The 21,253-nt window shown below is 40.2% G+C and overlaps 1 protein-coding gene across 1 annotated transcript in view; it reads right to left on the bottom strand.

Annotated features, from left to right (window-relative positions):
- ST8SIA4 (ST8 alpha-N-acetyl-neuraminide alpha-2,8-sialyltransferase 4) overlaps positions 1 to 19,914 on the bottom strand; it is a gene marked incomplete at its 3' end in the record, with an annotated part of 92,412 nt that extends 72,498 nt beyond the window's left edge. Inside the window, exons 1-2 of the mRNA XM_083351965.1 lie at positions 19,724 to 19,914; positions 3,711 to 3,842 (exon numbers count right to left, since the gene is read on the bottom strand). Coding sequence (XP_083208091.1) covers positions 3,711 to 3,842; positions 19,724 to 19,836 — 245 coding nt within the window. The 5' untranslated portion in view covers positions 19,837 to 19,914. The remainder of the gene's footprint in view (positions 1 to 3,710; positions 3,843 to 19,723) is intronic.
- Positions 19,915 to 21,253: the final 1,339 nt, after the last annotated feature.

Below are 21,253 nucleotides of genomic sequence, written 5' to 3'. Positions count from 1 at the left end.
TTTGTAGCATCCACAACACACTGAGTGATTCCAAAATAATGTTATTGCACAATGGCATAACCACAGAAATACCTCACTTTCACAAAGGACAATATGTACATAATTGTACCAACTTGCATATTTCCTCATTTTTCTACCTCAGCTCAGTCACTAGATGCCCGGATAGGATGGAGACAGATTTCTATGCCTGTAAACATCAATCAGTATTTTCCAGTGTTTGTATCAATGGTAGGACAGTATGTTTTCTCACATGGTCTAGATCTAGAATTACTTTTCAGGAGTCTTGTGGTGATTTGCAAAATCAAACAAAAACAATTTTGAGAATACATAGAGAACGTATTTTGGGAGTTAGGGTAAGGGCTCTGGACAGATTATTCCCAAGAGCAAAGTCATGGAAAGAGAATAACAGCCAGAGTTTTCAGAGTGCTAGATAATTAAAAAATATTGGGACTTCGGTGAATTATTCAAGATGTCTGTCACTCCCTCTTTCTGCTCACTTCTAGATGGAAGAAAATAGTTTTAAGGACTCCTCTCTCTACTTGTTTGAATTTTTGTGGCTAACAGTTATTCCATTGCATGTGCCACAATTGCTATTAAGAAATTAAAAATAAGTCTTGGCGCAGTTCTATATACCCCTTACAAATGTTACCTATCTCACAACTGAACCTGCAGTGCCGGAAAACCACAAACAGTTCACATGCTTTTCAACTTAGCTTGGAGTCTTTTTGCTGTTTCCTTTTTTCAGAACAAAAGGAAATCTCCACCTCTACTAATCAAGTGAGAGCCTTTGTGGTTATTCAACTGAAAACAAAATAGGACTCTTAACAAAATAACATTCTGGTCGATATGTTTTAAAAGTGTGTGTGTGTGTGTGTGTGTGTGTGTGTGTGTGTGTAGAGAGAGAACTGTCCAGGTTTATATTCAATCCAAATATACTAATAATGTTCCACTGAAATCGCCATATGTCATTCCACAGAATATGTTCTGAGAATTTATTTTTAAAAAAGGTTAACAAACAATTAAAAACAAAAACCAGCTTATTAAATACATTAGTTATAAACATATTTCAATTCAATGTTTCAATTTTATGTGATTTTTTAAAAAAAATTCAGATGCACCTACATCAAATGATTCAACAATGTTGAAATTAAAAAAAAATTAAAATTAAAATTAAATTAAAAGAAAAGTATCATACAATTTAAGCATAGCAATGGAGAAATAGCCATACATACTTTTATATATATAGATAAGACTTCTACTTTTTTTTCTTTCACCAATTTTAGCCTGCATCCTTCTGCTTTCCACCAACCCAAAAATCTCCAAAAGGAATCAAGATACATTTTATTTTTATGATTAATACCATGAAAGCAATGTGATTTCACTTCTCTGAAGCCTAGAGACAGCATAATTCACTTCATCAAACCAATCTGGATGATTTCTTTTCAGAGTTTTGTCCTAGCACCCCTCAAAGAATCTCCAAGATGGGTGATTCAGAGGCACTCAATGAAACAATCCAGCCTAGAAAATACTTCACATCTAAACCAAGCTGGTGTGGAAAAGCAGTGCCTTCTCTATGATGCTCACAACAGCAACACACCCTCCAGATTGTTTTGACCTTTCTCAAACACTGTGTAAAACATGTCCTTCCCCCTTCCCTCCTGTGCTGATCAAAGCTGAGCAGCAGTTTCTCTGCAGCAATGCCCGAAGGAGATAAGTAGTATCTCCTCTGCAGTCTCACCAAAAATTCTGGCAAGCGGCCCAAGGATACTCTAGGCCAAAAAGTTCCAGAGCTCAATAAGGGAATGCCAGCATTGTGTGCTTAATCTGCCCAGCCTGGAATCAATTTCACCAGCACTGCAGGGGAAGGCTTGTCTCGGCTTTCACCTGGAGGATTTCTCTCAAAAAGGCAGCTCTCAGCGTACTTTCATTGCATGAGTTGCATGAGTTCCACAGGAACAGGCTGAAAGGGGCTCTAAGCAAGATATAAAGCAACATACTTTTTCTTTTTCTTTTAGAAGAAAGTGATCATATCGCTTTGTGAAGCAGCTACAAGGTGATTCATTCAAATCTTGGTACTTCACTTTGATTATTAAAGTTATACACATCCCCTACTAGCTGCTGTTATTTTGTAGAGATTGTTCAAGTAAGCTATGACTGTTTAATCCATGTTCTCAATCTCAGGGCAAGGTATTTTAATTTGGGAGAGGAAGGTGATGCAACTATATTTGATGGCATATCCAGACATCTCACCATATTTTCTAGTTCTCTACCTGCACTAATTTTTATGGAGGCTATATACTATTCACCCATTGCTCAGGATATTCAGATTAGCAATTGATAGGTCCTTTATAGTAACATCCCATAACAGGATAGAATTTATTTCAGGTGTCTTCAAACTTGGCCCTTTTATGACTTGTGGACTTCAACTCCCAGAATTCCTCAGCCAGTGTGCCTGGCTGAGGAATTCTGGGAATTAAAGTCCACAAGTCACAAAAGGGCCAAGTCTGAAGACCCCTGATTTATTTTATAAGGATTGTGAATAAAGAAAACTTTAAAAACTTAAAATACCCTTTCACACCAGACAAGTAATCTTTAGATCTCTCTAATAAAATATTCTGTTCCTTTGTAGTTTAGCAGAAGATAACCTTTTACCCCAAATCATCAAATACGCCATTAGCGTATTTGATCTTGATGATTTCTGAAGACATTTCTCTCCCCATCTTCACAACAGTTTGGGTCACATGAATACGCAACTATACAGACATCTGTAATTTCAACTATAGGTAAAGGTAAAGGTTCCCCCGCACATGCGTGCTAGTCGTTTCCAACTCTAGGGGCCGGTGCTCATCTCTGTTTCAAAGCCGAAGAGCCAGCGCTTGTCCGAGGACGTCTCCGTGGTCATGTGGCTGGCATGACTGGACGCCAAAGGCGCACGGAACGCTGTTACCTTCCCACCGGAGTGGTCCCTATTTTTCTACTTGCATTTTTACGTGCTTTCAACTATACCTTCCGCTTTTTACTGTTTTCCTGATGGCAATTAAGAGGAAGAGCTTGGGATCATGTAGATAACATAACAAGAGTGGTATAGTAGAAAGAAAGTATACATTTTGTCTTCTGAAACTTCTGAAAAGAAGTGCTTTGCAAGGACAGTGCAAAGACTTATCCAAAAGAAAAAAGGTTAATTTTCAGCAGTGGCTACTAGAGGCTCCTAAAAAGTTGATGTGCAACAAATATCACTAGTATGTCCTGTTTTCTAGCTAAAAATCAAAACATTATCAGTATTATTTACTTTCATATTTCTACTTAATCAACTCTGAAATATTAAATGTACGCATACATTACATGATACCCTTGCTCATAGCCCAAAGGCAAAGATTGCTTTGTGACTTTTTCCCAAGACAGTTTAGATCAGGCATGTCAAACTCGCGACGTCACGTGACGTCGCGTGATGTATCGGAACGTTTTCCCATTGCCGAAAATGGGATGGGCGTGGTTTCTCTGTGACGCTTCGGCCCACGGGCCGGCAGTTTGACACCCCTGGTTTAGATCTTCTGTAATTTCACAAACCCATACTGTGCTGTAAACCAAGAGAAATTTATTTTCCCAACATTATTCATCTTCTAGAATTATCCGGCACAGTCCACAAGGTTAAGTAAAAAAGGTTTCCCAGTCTCATCAAAGCTGCAAGCTATATTATTGAAGATACTAACCTTATTTCCAACACCAAGGAGGAATTGATTTTCCATCTTTCTACAGAATGCTGGAACACTGAAGAGCCACTCTTCCGGCTTATTTTATCGGAGCTATTGAGCATTGATCTACTTAAACTTTGCTCACCATCTCTGAAACACAATGTAAAAAGAATGAAAGGTAGTAGTTAGCTCAGACATAGCCAAAATCTTCCTTTGGCATCACTTCACAAATACCAGCTACAGGTATTATTTTAAATTTAATACTTTATGACAAGGCAAATACAGTATCTAATACAGGGGTGTGAAACTGCCGGTCCGCGGGTTGGATTCATCATGGCAAAACTGCACCCACCCTATTGCTGGCAATGGAAAAATGTCACGATACGTTGCGACACGTCATGTGACGTTGCACGTTTGACACCCCTGATCTAATACAAGTAGTCCTTGACTTACAACTATTCATTCAGTGACTGTTCAAACTTACAGCACTGAAAAAGTGACTTTTTAAAATACATCAGTGGCAGCATCCCCATACTCACTTGATCAAAATTTGGCACTTGGCAATTGGCATATATTTTTTACAGCTGCACTGTCCTGGGGTCATGTGATCATCATCTGTAAACTTCTCAGCTAGTTTCTGACAAGCAAAGTCAACAGGGGCAGCCACTTGCTTAACAACCACATGAGTCACTTAACAACTGCAGTCATTTGTTCAACAACTGTGGCAAAAAAGGATGTAAATTGAAGCATAACTCAGTTAACAGAAGCCTTGTTTAATAGCAGAACTTGGGGCTCAGTTGTGGTTGTTAAGGACTACCTGTACTTCTTTCTCCTTCTATTTTCAGTACAACAACACACATACTTTGTTTTTATTTTACACACTGGTTTCTACTGAATAGGTAAAGCTGAAACTTCCTTAAAACTGGAGTTTTTTTCTATTAATTGACTGAATCTTTCGCCATTATTTACTTGCTAGGTTCAACTTATAATGCATTATAACTATGATCTGAAATGTCAGCAGAATTTCCATCAAAAGTAGGAACTCTCTATTTTGATCTGAGGTACAGTTACTTCCTATAATTGCAACCTGGTTGGATCAGATTAAAGGCCTTTATTAATTCCACATCAATATTCACCTATCAGCCCTCCCAGGTAAACTAGACAGAAAATATGCATGATGAACAAATTCTGCTTTATTGTAAGGCTACATTAACTGAATCTTGCAAGTCTGGAAGTACAACCTGACCAGGTGGGTCCTTCCTAAGTTTCTTTCTGACTGTTAAGCCACTGGGGGTTCCTTCTGCTCTTGTCTGATTGTTTCCTAGTAGCATTTCTTCCTCTCATTCCCCAAGATCACCCACACATTCCATTACATCATCATAACAAATTACTACAGGTGTGTTGGGAACACAAAGTGCTTCCAGGTTGAAAGAATTGAACAGTGACATCAACGTTGCTCACGGGGTGCCAGTTGGGTGCACCTTCCCATTAAATTGCTCACCAAAGTGGCAACCATTTATACACTCGCAGTCATCCAATTTTGAACTGCTAGCTGGAGCATATGACAGCTCATCCCTTCCTGCAGCAACAACTGGATCTTGAATGCTAGACTGCTGATCGACAGCCCAGCATCCTAACCTCATGAACCACCATGGTATCCCATCATAACAGTTCTCAAGATATTAGGAATTCCTAAAGTACACCCAAATGAAAATAACTCTCATCCTTTGCTCTAAATATCACTTGATTTTGAATTCAAAGACAGCCTTAATATAATGTATAATTATCATGACCTGTATCCATTAAAATACCTACCCAGCATGTATTTCTTATTTATTAATTTCTTTTAAATCATCTAAACCAGGCATGTCAAACTCACAATGTCACATGACATCGCACGACATATCACAACTTTTCCCCCATTACCGGCAATGGAGTGGGCGCAGTTTTGGGGGATGCATCCGGCCCATGGGCCAGCAGTTTGACATGCCTGATCTAAACCAATGGGCCTGTTGGTTTTAGCTATTTTTAGTCTGTCAGTGAAAATTAATAGCAGACTGTTTATCAATGTCAGTCGTCTGTTTTTCAGGGACTTTTGGGAAAAATTCTGCTTAGGCCTATCCTACAGCTTTTGCAATGAAAACATATGCATAAAATTAATTTTACTATTCTCCTTCTCCATTTCTAAACAAGTGGCCAGAAGACAAATCAGAACTAAAACAAGAAATGGCTTCTCATAATGGGTCATATTACTTATTTAGAGACTCCCTCTCTAAACTAAGATGAATGCTATACTTTAATGAATAATAATAGTTTGGTTTATTAATAGGGATTTGCTTATTAAATTTGTTTATTAAAAGTATTTGATTGAGTAAATATGTTACAAAATAAACAACTATGGTGGATCATTTCAGTGAAAATATCTATCAATAAATCAGGCCTATTATTCATTAGAGTGTGGCATCCATCTTAGTTTAGAGAGGGAGTCTCAGCAACCAAATATGGGAGGGAAAATCTATGTCCGCTATGCAGCATGACATAACCCACAAAACAACCCTTTGCCCACAGGCATACAGTATTTTTATTCTCTTATCAATCTTGCTCATGCTGAACATAACAGAAACATCTTAATTCTACAGTTTTGATTTATTACTGGAAGAAAGAAGTAGAATGCTCATGTAGCTTTTTAACTAAAGCTACTACTCAAGCTCTAAGTTTTTACCCTTAAGTACACTATTACACCCCTTCATGTATTACTGCCTTGTCGTGGCGAAGGGGCTTGCGTAATTCAATGAAGCTATGAGCTATGCCGTGTAGGGCCACCCAAGACAGAAAGGTCATAGCAGAGTTCTGACAAAACATGATCCACTGGAGAAGGAAATGGCAAACCACTCCAGTATCTTTGCCATGAAAACCCTATGGACAGTACCAAAAGGCAAAACAATATGACGCTGAAAGATGAGCACCTCAGGTTGGAAGGCGTCCAGTATGCTACTGGGGAAGAGCACAGGGCTAGTACTAGTAGCGCCAGAAAGAATGAAGTGACTGGGCCAAAGCCGAAAGGACGCTCAGCTGTGGATATGTCTGGTGGTGAAAGGAAAGTCCGATATTGTAAAGATTTTTTCTCCATAGGAACCTGGAATGTAAGATCCATGAATCAAGGAAAGCTGGACGTGCTCAAACAAGAGATGACAAGACTGAACATCGACATCTTAGGAATTTGCGAACTAAAATGGACAGGAATGAGTGAATTTAATTCAGATGACCATTAGGTATACTACTGCGGGCAAGAATCCCTAAGAAGAAATGGAGTAGCTTTCATAGTCAATAAAAGAGTAGGAAAAGCAATACTGGGATACAATCCTCAAAATGACAGAATGATCTCAGTTCGAATCCAAGGCAAACCATTGACCGGTTCTATGAAGCCCTATAGCACCTTATAGAACTAACACCAAAAAAAGATGTCCTTATCATCATGGAAGATTGGAATGCTAAAGTAGGAAGCCAAAAGATAACCGGAGTAACAGGCAACTTTGGCCTTGGAGTACAAAATGAAGCAGGGCACAGGCTGATAGAATTTTGTCAAGAGAATACGATGGTCATAGCAAACACTCTTTTCCAACAACCCAAGAGAAGGCTCTACACATGGACATCACCAGACGGTCAACACAGAAATCACATTGATTATATGCTTTGCAGGCAAAGGTGGAGAAGTTCTATACAGTCAGTAAAAACAAGACCAGGAGCTGACTGTGGCTCAGACCATGAGCTTCTCGTTGCAAAGTTTAGGCTTAAATTAAAGAAAGTAGGGAAAAGCACTAGGCCACGCAGGTATGAACTAAATCATATCCCTGTTCAATATACAGTAGAGGTGACAAATAGATTTAAGGAATTAGATCTGATAGACAGAGTGCCTGATGAACTATGGACAGAGGTTCACAACATTGTACAACAGGTAGCAACCAAAACCATCCCAAAGAAAAAGAAATGCAAGAAAGCAAAATGGCTGTCTGAGGAAGCTTTGCAAATAGCTGAGGAAAGGAGGGAAGCAAAAGGCAAGGGAGAAAAAGAAAGATACGCCCAATTGAATGCAGAATTCGATAGAATAGCTAGAAGAGATAAGAATGCCTTCTTAAATGAACAGTGCAAAGAAATAGAAGAAAACAATAGAATAGGGAGGACCAGAGATCTTTTCAAAAAATTGGAGAGATGAAGGGAACATTTAATGCAAAAATGGGCATGATAAAAGACCAAAATGGAAGGGACCTAACAGAGGCAGAAGAGATTAAGAAGAGATGGCAAAATTACACAGAACTATACAAGAATGAGCTTAAAGTCCCTGATAATCACAATGAGGTGGTCACTGACCTCGAGCCAGACATCCTAGAATGTGAAGTGAAGTGGGCCTTAGAAAAGCTGAGCAACAACAAAGCTAGTGGAGGTGACAGTATTCCAGCTGAGGTATTCAAAATCTTAAAAGATGATGCAGTAAAAGTGCTACACTCAATATGCCAGCAAATTTGGAAAACTCAACAGTGGCCACAGGATTGGAAAAGATCAGTTTACATTCCAATTCCAAAGAAAGGCAGTGCGAATGTTCAAACTATCGCACCGTTGCACTCATTTCTCATGCTAGTAAAGTTATGCTTAAAATCCTACAAGTTAGACTCCAGCAGTATGTGGATCGAGAACTACCAGAAGTACAGGCAGGATTTCGAAGAGGCAGAGAAACTAGAGATCAAATTGCCAACATACGCTGGATCATGGAGAAAGCTAGAGAGTTCCAGAAAAACATCTACTTCTGCTTCATTGACTATGCTAAAGCCTTTGATTGTGTGGATCATAACAAACTGTGGCAAGTTCTTAAAGAGATGGGAGTACCAGAACATCTTATTTGTCTCTTGAGAAACCTATATGTGGGCCAAGAAGCAACAGTGAGAACTGAACACGGAACCACTGATTGGTTCAAAATTGGGAAAGGAGTCCGGCAAGGCTATATACTGTTGCCCTGCCTATTTAACTTATATGCAGAGCACATCATGAGAAAGGCAGGGCTAGATGAATCAAAAGTTGGAATTAAGATTGCCAGAAGAAATATCAACAACCTAAGATATGCAGATGATACCACTCTAATGGCAGAAAGTGAAGAAGAACTAAAGAGCCTCTTGTTGCAGGTGAAGAAGGAGAATGCAAAACTAGGGTTGAAACTTAACATTAAGAAAACCAAGGTCATCCAGCCCTCTCAATTCCTGGCAAATAGATGGGGGGAAAATGGAGGTAGTGACAGATTTTATTTTCCTGGGCTCCAAGATCACTGCAGATGGGGACTGTAGCCAAGAAATTAAGACGCTTGCTCCTGGGGAGGAAAGCCATGGCAAATCTAGACAGCACACTAAAAAGCAGAGACATCACCCTGTGAACAAAAATGTGTATAGTCAAGGCTATGGTCTTCCCAGTTGCAATGTATGGCAGTGAAAGTTGGACCATAAAAAAGACTGAGCGCCAAAGAATTGAGGCCTTTGAACTATGGTGCTGGAGAAGACTTCTGCAAGTCCCTTGGACTGCAAGGCGATCAAACTGGTCAGTCCTATAGGAGATCAACCCTGACTGCTCTTTAGAAAGCCAGATCCTGAAGCTAAAACTCAATTGGCCACCTAATGAGGCTCACTTGAGAAGAGCCTAATGCTGGGAAAGATTGAAGACAATAGAAGAAGGGGACGACAGAGAGTGAGGTGGCTGGATGGAGTCACTGAAGCAGTAGGCGTGAGCTTAAATGTACTCCAGAAGATGGTAGAGGACAGGAAGGCCTGGAGGAACGTTGTGCATAGGGTCGCGATGGGTCGGAGACAACTTCGCAGCTAACAACAACAACAACACTATTACAACCTTATTAACTAGACAACACTGTAAGCCATTGGGTCATCCTTTGACAAAAAGGTAGTACATTCTGATATGATCAGAATGAACACTAAATTGTAGGCTGGCCATATTTTGTTTACCTCAATGCTGAACAGTCTTGTAATCAACTAAGAAGGTTATATATCATAAATAGAAAAATATAGTGGCAAATGAACTTCAATAATGCCAATATTTATTTACCTAAACAGATAAATAGAATGACCACAGGAAGGCAAAAAAGCAATGGGAGGAGTAGCAGCTTATGACTTTCTGCTAGCTTCCCCATTTACTTTGCTTTTGGTGAGGAGCATCGGAAATCACAATCAGGAAGTGGGGATGCGGTAGGAATGATGCTTTGGTGTGACCATCATGGAAATTTCAATTACACAAGAGTAGTGGGTCCTGAATTTTTATACATTTTTAAAGTAACAGATTTTAGGTACCTCGATTTAAAGATTGTCATGGTATTAGCACCATTTGGGCTAATTTGAGAGTACAAACAGATAAACATAAAGAAGATTTTAGTAGTATAAAGATATATTAATTAGGTAGGTGTTACTGTATGCAAAAAGGTTTTCATCTAAATGAATTGAGGCAGTTAAGGTTTTTTTAAATATCTAATGCATTCATACTGTTGCCAAGAGGTCAATGATGTCTCAATATAAACTAAGGAGAGATTTGACTTTGGCTTTTTATCCATCCCAAGAGCACAATTATTTTACAATTCCATTTTTATGCTGGTATTTTACTAACTGTGATGAGCCACTCAGAGTCTATGACTGGGGCTCTTGTGAGATAAATACATTAACTATGATGCCTGAGAAAATCCAGTTAGTTTCTGGAAAGTAAGAATCTGTTTTATACAAGGTCAGATCATTTGTCCACATTGTCTTGTACCATCTGAGTAGCAGCCAACAACAGCTTCACTTAGAAATCCTTCTCACAACATAAGATTCTTTAAATGGGAAGAGGGCCAACAACTGAATCTGAAGACTTTGGCATTAAAGCTATAAACACTATCATAAAATAAATGTTTTGCCCATAAACATCACACAATAAAATGTGTTTACTTCTATATAGAATATATCAACAAAGCAATGTACGTATTAAAAAGACAAATCTGATGCAAGTGGTACACAAAACAAATCCAACAAACACAAATTATTTTACAATTAAATTAAAGAAAGAGCAGCTTTAAAAGTGATTGCACAGGATAGAACTATTAGAACACCCAGAGTAAACAAGAAGCACCACACCACAAATTAATCCAAAGATCCACTTAAGCAGATACATCTTCAGATCAGTCTCAATTGTAATTAAAGTGGGAGGGAATTTCACAGTTGAGAAACCTATGGCTCAGAATTGGCTGTTTTTGGGTTGTTTTTCAATGAATCCCTTGCAAGTCCAACATCTTCAAGAAGGCAGTTCTGCTAAATCTTTACCTTTCAGACAGATGTAAAAGAGAAAAAACAGTTGTTAGATAGGAAGGCCTAAACCATACAGTTCTTCATATGGCATAATATGTAGTTTAATCTTAGCTTGACAGCAAATTGGCAAGATCAGACTTAACACTGCTATAGCACACCATCAAAAAACTGTAGCGCCCTAAAAAGAATGTGGATTTCTGTATGCTGCATATAGCAATCTCATGTCACACAGTGGTATCCAGAAAGACTAAGTTCTGCTTCATCGCATCTTGAAGCTTGCCTAGGAGAACTCATAGGATCAATGATTGTATGTATGATTGATTTACAAATCAAAGTTGAACTTAAACTAGGTTTAAAGAAAACTAAGCAAATTTTATTTCAAACTTCATAAATAGTAATTTTAAGATGGGGCAAGGAATGCAAATACAAATACATTTATGCATGTACATAATATTCTTTTCAAATTTAATGTTATAAAGAATAATGATAAAATTTTTGGTGAACAATGTTCACATTGATCTCAGGGAACAGATTCATGCCAAAACTAATTACACAGCATTTCTCTGCCTTCCAAATCAGTCATATGAAAGAATCCCTTTTAAATAATGTACACACACAGTGCTAAGATTTGTGGGTGATGTTGCCTTCATTCTCCTGAAGCAGCATCATAGCACACTTAAAAATAAAGTGATCAAAATATCATGATGCATAACAATTGTACGATGAATTTCCATTTGTACTGAATTTGCTGTAGCCCCTTAGAAACTTTCCAAAAATGGCATGGGTGTTTCACAGTATACAGTGATATACGTTCACTAAAACATAATTTGGTAGTGTAGTGCAGCATGGGAGCTAAGGTTTTGGAACTAAGATAAGTGAAAGGCAGGTTCAAGTCCACTCTCAGTGATCGAAGTTCTGTACTGGCTGTGCTTTCTCAATCCAATCTAGTGCAATGGGTTATTGTAGTAGAGGTGGCAGAACCTAAGGACTGAGTCCAAAGAGGAATCAGCTTAGAATCTCTACATAGCCACAAATGAACTAAGTCCAACCCTTCTTGAGTTCCATTGACCTTTATCTAGCACCAAGCTAGTGCTAATAGCTAGTACATAGACATGAATAGTAGTAAATCAGTTTATTAGAACTTTGCAGATAGTCTTGATCTTTCATGCCTGGCAGTTAAACTTATGGGAAAACCTGAAAAGGGAGAGCTGGGTTTGTTGCCTTGTGTTCCTGGGAAAAGGACGAATATAAATGGGGCGTTGTCTTACCTGAATGCCTTTTCTCAGCATGATGATGGAGAATCCACAAATGGGTTAACTCTGTCTTCCTACCCAATTAGACTAAGTCAGTCAAACTTGCCACGCCTCTCCTGGGCCAGGAAACCTCCCAGTCACGATGAAGGCGAAGCAAATGACGACAGTCCGACGTGTTGGCTCTCATACCCCTGACACAGGACCTGACGGACACTGAGGGGTGGGTGTGGATTCTCCATCATCATGCTGAGAAAAGGCGTTCAGGTAAGACAACGCCCCTTCTCCAGCATGATAGATGGAGAATCCATGAATGGGACATACCAAAGCTGCCCTGTCCCTATGGGAGGGAAATATATATATATAAATACACACACACACACACACACACACACACAACCTACTCAATTACTCAGAAGAGATGATTCAGCAAGATTTCTTGGAGCCAAAATCAACACATCTATTCTGGGCACAGACTAAGTCATGACTGGGAGATATCCTGGCCCAGGAGAAGCGTGGCAAGTTTGACTGACTTAGTCTAATTGGGCAGGAAGACAGAGTTAACCCATTCGTGGATACTCCATCTATCATGCTGGAGAACAGACAAATAATTGTCCATAAAAGTACTCATGCTTTAAATACAAGTAGTTGTTGACCTACAAGACAATTGGAGCCAGAATTTTCATTGATAAGCAAGATGTTTGTTAAGTGAGCTCCACTCAATTTTGCAAACATTTATTTTTTTACCATGGTTAAACAAATCACAGCAGTTGTGAAATGAATCATGTGGTTATTAGGCAGATCCAGCTTCCTCTATCAACTTTGCTTATTGGAAGACAACTGGAAGATTGCAAATAGAGATCACATGATGCTGGCATGCTGCAAACATTGAAAATACATGCTGATTGCCAAGCATCCAAATTTTGATCACAGGACTGTGACATGCTACAATGGTCGTAAGCATGAGGATCATTTTTAAGTATTTTTTTTTGTAACAGTGCTGTTATAACTCTGATCACTAAATGAATGCTTTTAAGTCAAGGAAGGTAATCCTTGACTTACAATCATTCATTTAGTGATCATAACAGACCTGAGCAGTCAAAATGTTCTGAAAACCTAGTTAATAAAAATAATAACAATATATAACACGGTCTATTTAAAAAAAGTTTGGGTAATCTGCTTGTTTCTGCTTCATGCTATTTCTCCAACTTCTAGTTAATATTCTTGGTCTGTTGGACATCTCTTCTGGTTTATTTTTATCCTTATTTATCATTTTTAGTATACCATCTTATTCTTTTGTAACAATTTTTAAGGAAAATATCCTTTTACATACGGTCACTAAACAACACATACCAATATTTTTCCATTTCTCACGAGTACCTTATTAGTCAAGCTTTGTAGCTAATCATGTCATCCAAATCAGAATCAGTCATTTCGGCAACTGTTTGAGGTTTGGACAAGATTAGCTACAAAGATGTGCACACTGAAGGATGTGAAAGTAAGATGGTATTATTGTATGCCTCAATATTCTGTATCTCATCAAATAAACTTTTTTAGGCTTACTGTGTTTTCCAAATAACTCTGTTTGAAAAATCTATGCCATATTCTCCTAGGATAAGTAGTTTTTAAATCTTGAAACATAAATGAGAATTTAGAATGATTAACTTGATTTTGCCTCTGATCCTTAATTGTTTTTATGATTATAATGTTGTTTCTGTACTGAATCTATGTTGCTGTTCTGTTTATTTTTTAACCTGCTTCTGTCAGCAGGTAATCTCTACTTAAAAAAGGCCACAATTTTTCTATCAAAACTGTAATGCAATATATTATAAAAGGGAGCGTATAAACAAATTCAGCAAAAATAAAATCATCTGAATACTGTCATGCTTCTAATCAAGTCTTCACATCAACTTTTACCACAAACTAACAAAACATTTTATTTCTTGTGGCATTAAGTAGAACTTATATCAGTTGAGAACACATTTCCAGATAGCTTCAAATTTTCCATTTTTATACTTCAATTCTGTAAAATTTATTCAAACATAAATGTCTGTGTGCCGTATTTCCACTGAATCAACCATAGCTAGTCTCTCTTTTCCCCAAACTTGATTAACAGGTTCAATAAATAACATTCTTGATATGTATCTCATGATGTGTATTACAGTCTTAAAAATTGGAGCTGCCTTGATAGAGACAGAGTGGATAGAAGAAGTAAGTTGAATATTTTCATTTACGGTCGAATCATCATTCTTTGCCAGAGAAGTCATTTGTGTTATGCTATATACAATTTTGTTTGGAGAAGGTACTACTGCCATAATTTGACCAGTGAATACTATCTGATAAATGCTAGTTTGTCCCCCCTCCAAAAAATAATCCTTTTACTTAAAAAATTATATGTTATAAACTCTTAATTTGGCTTTACAATTTGGACACCATCATTATGCAACCTTGTTATTGACTTGCTAAAGCTGATTTAAAGTAATATTTGTTTTCTCTTCTTTTAATAGAAAAATCAAGCGGAACATTTCTGCCTCCATCCTAACCAATACAATAAAATGCTATATGTTTTTCTTGTAAAGCAAGCCATATTTATAAAATGCTTTGCGCCTCACTACAAGCTAAGTTAGTTTGTATATAAAGCAATGTTCGCTTTTACTGGATGCCAGGAAAACACAAAGTTTTAATTTCTAATATTTTACAATGAGTTACAACTGAGAAAATCTCAAAACTCAACAAGCAACTGGGCCATTTTACAGGCCTACAAAATCTGAGATCAGTGATGGCTAGAGAGATGCTAGAGTTGGGATACATTTACTTCATTTTGATTTTGGTCGTTGTTTCTTTATAAATATTAAAAATATTCCAACTTAAAATCTTTCAAACAGTTATTTAATAGACAATTACAGTTAACCAATATGCAACAGAGTAAAAATACAGAACTATATATAGATTTAGCTAGGCATATGATAATAGAGCATATTATCCTTTAGTTACAGCTTTCCAAATGCCAATCTTTTTAAAAAATGCTAAAAACATTCAAGTATATATAAGTAAAATTAAAAGTAATAATTTAAAATGAAAATGTAAAAATGAAGTGTTCAGTACTTCTCTCTTTTCTTTTTCATTTTCCCCTAACCACTATTACTCAGATATTTATACTTTGCTTTAAATCTTTATAACTATTGCTTGAACTCAGCATAATAAGGCCAATCAGATGGTTCATTACCTTTTTTCTTTAGCTGTGCCCAAGTCTAAAATATCTGTAACTAAAATTCCTATCCCATCATCTCCAGCCAACATGTTAATGGCCAGTGGCAATGGAAATTCTTCTGTAGAACACTGGAAAACACTAGGTCAAAGCAGTAGATAGCTAATTTGGCAGGAAAGAGGTTTCCACATAAATAAATGAAATATAAAATAAGTGAAGTGATGGGGGAAAGATAGCTGAAGTTTTACTGTGACTGAAGAAACGTGTATCAATAAAGGTGAGGGCAAAATTGACAGTAATTCCATTGGATGTTTCAATGCTGTTTTAGCCAATTTTGTTTTACAACAGATTAACCAACCAACTCAGAAAGTAATAGAATACCAATCAATCCTCAATTCTGCATGTAGCTACCAAACTGTGAAAGTAGATGACTTATTAACCTTTCTCCACAAGCACCCATTCAAAGGATAATGCAAACTGTATTTTCCCTCATCTCTCCACTAGTAAGAAAGCATTTAAGAACCCATGAATATATGTTCTGGGTAACAATTAAAAACACAGACTTCAACATAACCTTGTATCTGGCTCTAAAGTAAGATTTTTAATAGATCAGACCTGCCCAGGAAAACAATTGTTTCGCTATTCATTCTGGAAAGAAGTGAGCAGCCTACAGAAATATTTCTATGAGAAAATTTTAATACGGAGAGGAGGAGGAATAGATAAACCAATACAAAAAGAAAAGTTTTAGAAGCAGGTTACAGTATTGAAATCAAGAGGCAAGTTAGCCATGACTTATTTCTAACCCACAACTTCTCTCCCCTGATCACTGCTCTACTTGGCCTTTTAGCTTAAACTTCAAGGAAGCCTGAATACCTGGATTATTAAAAAGGCATTAATCCCCAACTAGAACTTTCCAGAGCATTTGTCCATTTTAACTAAGTTTCTTCTAAACCAGGAATGCCCAAATTCTTCACCTCATCAACCCCTGGGCTCAGGAATTCTGGGAGTTGAAGTCCACATCCTAAAGGGGCCATAGTTCCCCACCCATTTTAGATGGTTCATTCGCACCCCAGACACCATTTATTGTATTAAAAATACTAATGTTACTAATAATACTACAAATGATAATGGTAACAATAATATATAGTACCATCAACCCTTGGGGATCATGAGCGCTTTGGGAAGCCCCTTTCAAAATAGTACTACAATTTCACTGACTGAAGATTGACTTAAATCAATAAAGATAGAGGATATCTGCCAGATGTGGGCTATTTCTGTCGCCACTGGCTGTTATATAGTTTTTGCACTGCTTCTGCTACCAAGTGGTTTCACACAGCTGCATTTTTCCCCCTACATCTGTAATTTCTGAGGACTTACCAGAAAGCACTGAAACTGCCACCAACCCTCCAGGATGAGTATCATGCAGTTGCATTTCCTGTGGCTGGGCAGGGGGACTTTGCAAACTCTATTCCGACTTCTATGAATGACTTCTATGAATTACATCCATTGAGTCTACTCAGATGCAGCTACCCAAGTCAGAATTAGATGCTGGCCAGTCATGATTAGCACTACTATTTCTTTGCACCTCAGAGCTTGTTCATTATCAACTGTTTCCTCCCCTTTCTCACCCTGCATGCACCCACAAGACCTGCCACCAGTCAGCACACTTGATAGATAACTAGGCATGTCATTCTAAGCATGAGAATAAACTTGCATCTTAAGGATGTGTCTAAACTCCAGCCTTCAGGAGAGTGATCTGTGATTGCTATTAACGCAGGCAGGGAATGCTTAGTGGGAGAAGAAAGGAATCCAGGGGGATCTATCAATCCTTTTCCTAACTTAGCTCCATAAATAAAGAAAACACAGTTAACAGGGTTCTTTCTTGCAGCAGGAAAATACACTGCCAGTAGGAGCAGCACAATAAATGCTGGCATAGTTTTCAACAAGCATAAGGCTTGGTGCCGGTGCTTTAACCAGAACAGATGTGTTTCCAGAGGTTTATCCCAACAGTTTAGGAAGGAGGAGGTGTAAAGCTGTAAGAGCTGCAGCCACTATTTGGCAGAAAAGAGCCAAGAATCGTGGCTGAGGGCTAACAAAGAAGCTAATCTTTTGTCTCTGCTGGCACCTCTGAAACCTTATCACCGAAGCCCATCATCCATTGGTGCAGCACTTTCCCTGTTTGTGCAAACCTCGCAAAAGCCGGCAAGGATTTGCAGACCACTCTCACTAAAGACGAAACGCGAGCACGGCGCCTTCTATTTCATTTGCTCGGGAGCGAAGCACAAAGCAACGGAGCAGATTAATGTTGCCAAGCTGCCCCCTCTCTCCGGTTCGGCTGTATCGGGGCGGTTGTACCCCGCAAGGCGAGAAAGCCGGAGGAGAAAGAACGGCCATCTCCAGGTTAGAGGGGTGAGCTGCTCTCAAGCCCACCCACCCCACCCCCCTTCTCGCCATGTGCCCGCTTTTCCTGCCCTGAACTACAGCTGGACGATTTTGCGACTGAGTTGTGATCTGCAGCTTCGCCGAGGAAGGAGACGTTTGCAAAGAAAACGCTATCTAGGAATGGGACTGTTATAGGGGTGGGAAGGAGACGAACAGTCCTGGCTGACACGCATCCCCAAGTCTCCCCTGCGCTACCATTCAGCCTCCGCAGGCACTCCCGGATTTCTCGAGGGGCTAAGCAAGCAGACACGCATGAAATATGTAGGTGCCGGTGGAGGGAACAAGAATCGGAGCGGAGGCAGACCAGAGAAATACACACACACACACACACACATATATACACGCCCCTCTCCAGTACGGGCAGCAACTGCTCTCTTTGCTGGGCGGGAAGGAGCGGAAGCAAGTTACCCTACCTAAACGGCGTTTTTTTGCTGTTAGTGTACGCGAACCACGTTGGCTTTCCTAGACACCGCCGCTCCCCACCCCCTCTCGGGCACGCCTTCCCACCCGCCAACTGACATGCCTACACCAAACAAGCCATCTTCAGGATTAAATTAGTCCTATGCCCGCCAACGGCAGCGTAAAAAAAAAAAATACAGCAGTAGCAACAGCCACCAGGATCCTCCTTGAATCCTCCAAAACGTTAAGTCGACAGGGCTGATCCCGCCGCTTTCTCCAGTTGAGAAGCTTGTCAGAATTAAATACAACCTGGTATCGTAAAAAATGGGGGAGGTTCCTTTCTCCCCCTCCCCTCCCTTTAATTGCGCGGTGCGAACTGCAGTCTCGCCACAGCTACGTCGCACTAGACGGGCTAAAGTTTTCTTTTGCTTTGAAAGTGTCAAGGCTCGACAGTCGGGGCGCGTGGCAATATGAATCATTTGTCATCGCCTCAAACGAAAAATAGCAGAAGGGCGGCTTCGGACGTGTTGTTGCCCAGAACGAGCACTAATAAAAGAACCTGGGACGCGCCCCTCTACAAAGAGGACACACGTCCCTCAACACAACACAACACAACACTCATAGAAAACTTAAGCTTTCGGGAGAGCACAATATCAGCAGCAGCTGAGCGCAATCTAACTTGCTTCGGCGCTACTCCGGTTTAAACGATCTAGAGATGAAGCGTAACCCAGGAGAAGCGTTAAGAGACATGCGGGTTTGGAATAGTCAACATACATGATGAGCACTAACTTGGCAGCAATTCCCACTTTTCTTATACTGCTGGTTGACGGGGGTGGGGTGGGGTGGAATGGCATTCCTTCCAGAAGTTCAGCTGTGCTTTATAGAGAAGGGTTGCGGATTTGGAACGCCCTGGACCTAGACGGAAATCATCTCAAGCTACTCTCGCTACTTCACAATCTGCCGTTGCTTCCAAATATCGAACGTGCCCCTTGTTTTATTCAACTCTTTGCAACTGCCCAGCCGTCGAACAACTCATTTGGGCAATCACCCTTCTCCCCCCTCCCCCTTTCAACTTCTTTCCCAAAACCCCCGCCATCGTTTTCGTCTTGGGGTCACCTCTCTCCTGAAGCCGGCCGTAACGCTTAGTTAGGTACGCTAGGGCGAAATCGCAGATTGCAAATCAAAAGGAAGTGGGCGGCCGGGGGGAGAGAGAGAGATCTTCACAACATCCTCCAAAAAAAATAAATACACACCTACTCAATACGAGTTGGGAAGGGGGGCTGAAGGGAGGAAACACCACCGGCCCCTTTGCACCTTTAATGCGCTGTGTGCGCATCCCAGCTCTCCTCCCTTTTTTTTTTTTTTTTTTGGTCAAATACGTGTGAAAGCAAAGGCTTTTGCATTTACCCGTTGGGTTGCGCCTCCGGGTGCCCCTCCGTTCTTGCAATCTCTTTTGTCTTGTAAAAGATCAGGAGGATACTTATCGTGCAGATAGTCCACCTCTTCCTGACGGAACGCATGTCTCCCGCAAAATCGGAATTCCTTCTATTGCATTTCCTTTGTTCGGCAGGATGCAAAGAGAAAAGGGAGCAAAGGAGATAAAAACAAAGCAGCGGCGTTCGGCCGATTTTTTATTTTTAAAAAAAAAATAAAAAAGCAAAGGGAAAAAAAAAAGGCGACTTCGTGTTGTGGGAGGCGAGGCTGCCGTGGCTTTCTCCTTCCCCACCCCCTCCCCCCGCCGCGGGCGAAGTCCTGCCCGAAGTCCACGCGCTCCCGAGATCGCTCGGCGATCGCTCCTCTTCCAAGCTCCTCTCAACGCTGCCTTCCCGTTTAGGTAACGGCAGAGGCGGCAGCCGCCAGTCTCCGGGGCGTCACGTAGCCCCGCCCTTTCCCTGGCGGGGAAATGATGAGCAAAGCCCGGCCAATAGGTGGCCAGAGGAGGCGGGGAAGGCTGCTTCTTCAACTTTAAAACGCGCCTCTTGCTGGGCTTAGCCTTCGGTGCCGGGTGGGAAGAAAGCGGCCAAACGAAAGGTGGTGGCTTGACAGGCTTCTTCACCCTTCCCACCCACCCACCCACCCCCGCTTAGGTTGCGAGGACCCTCGGTGTTCCTCGAGAGCACCTAAGCAGACGTAAGTCCCCAGGAGCTCACTGACGCTGATTCCTGAGGGGTGTGAGCAGTGCTTTTTTTTGTAAAAGAAAAAGGTGCCGGAACTCACACGTGTCATACAACCTTGCCTTGCCTACCCTACAACAGCGTTTCCCAACCTTAGGAACTTGAAGATGCGTGGACTTTCAACTCCCAGAATTCCCCAGCCAGCTATGCTGGCTGGGGAATTCTGGGAGTTGAAGTCCACGCATCTTCAAGTTCCTAAGGTTGGAAAACGCTGCCCTACAAGGTTCCATCCAAAAAAAAAGGTGCCGGAACTCCGTTCTGAGCGTTCTATGAGGAAAAAAAAAGCCCTGGGTGTGAGTAGGGATTTTTTTTTTCCTTCTCCTTTTAATGCGCTCGGTAAGATGGTCCGTCTTAACCTTGACAATGCATTGCTTGAAGGAAGGATGCAATCCAAAGACGATCGTGCTTTTGTTGCAAGATGATTTGCGTTTGTTTTATTGGCAAAAGTGGCGGTAAAACAACAAAAAAAAAGTGGAACTTCTGAGTGGTCTAGCCCGTGGTTAACCTAAAACAATGGTTCCTTGACGTCCACCTTGACTCAACAACAATTATATGGTGGTGTGGGTTGTTGCTTTTTCCCTGACTGCTTTTTGACTCTTCAAACTAATCCTAAATCCCGAGATTGCCTGATGTCTCCTATTCAAGTATCATCCGGGTCTGGCTTGTCTTAATTTGGGGCTTATCCCAGCGCTGAGGGTGTCCTTCAAATTCACCATTGAGTTCTGTGAAGGTATGGAGGGTTGACCTTGGGAGAAGGGGCAAA

The sequence above is a fragment of the Vipera ursinii genome (assembly GCF_947247035.1).
Source record: "Vipera ursinii genome assembly, chromosome: 2".
Classification (NCBI taxonomy): Eukaryota; Metazoa; Chordata; class Lepidosauria; order Squamata; family Viperidae; genus Vipera; species Vipera ursinii.
Note: the sequence above shows the minus strand (reverse complement) of the source record. Positions and strands in the feature narration are given on the sequence as shown.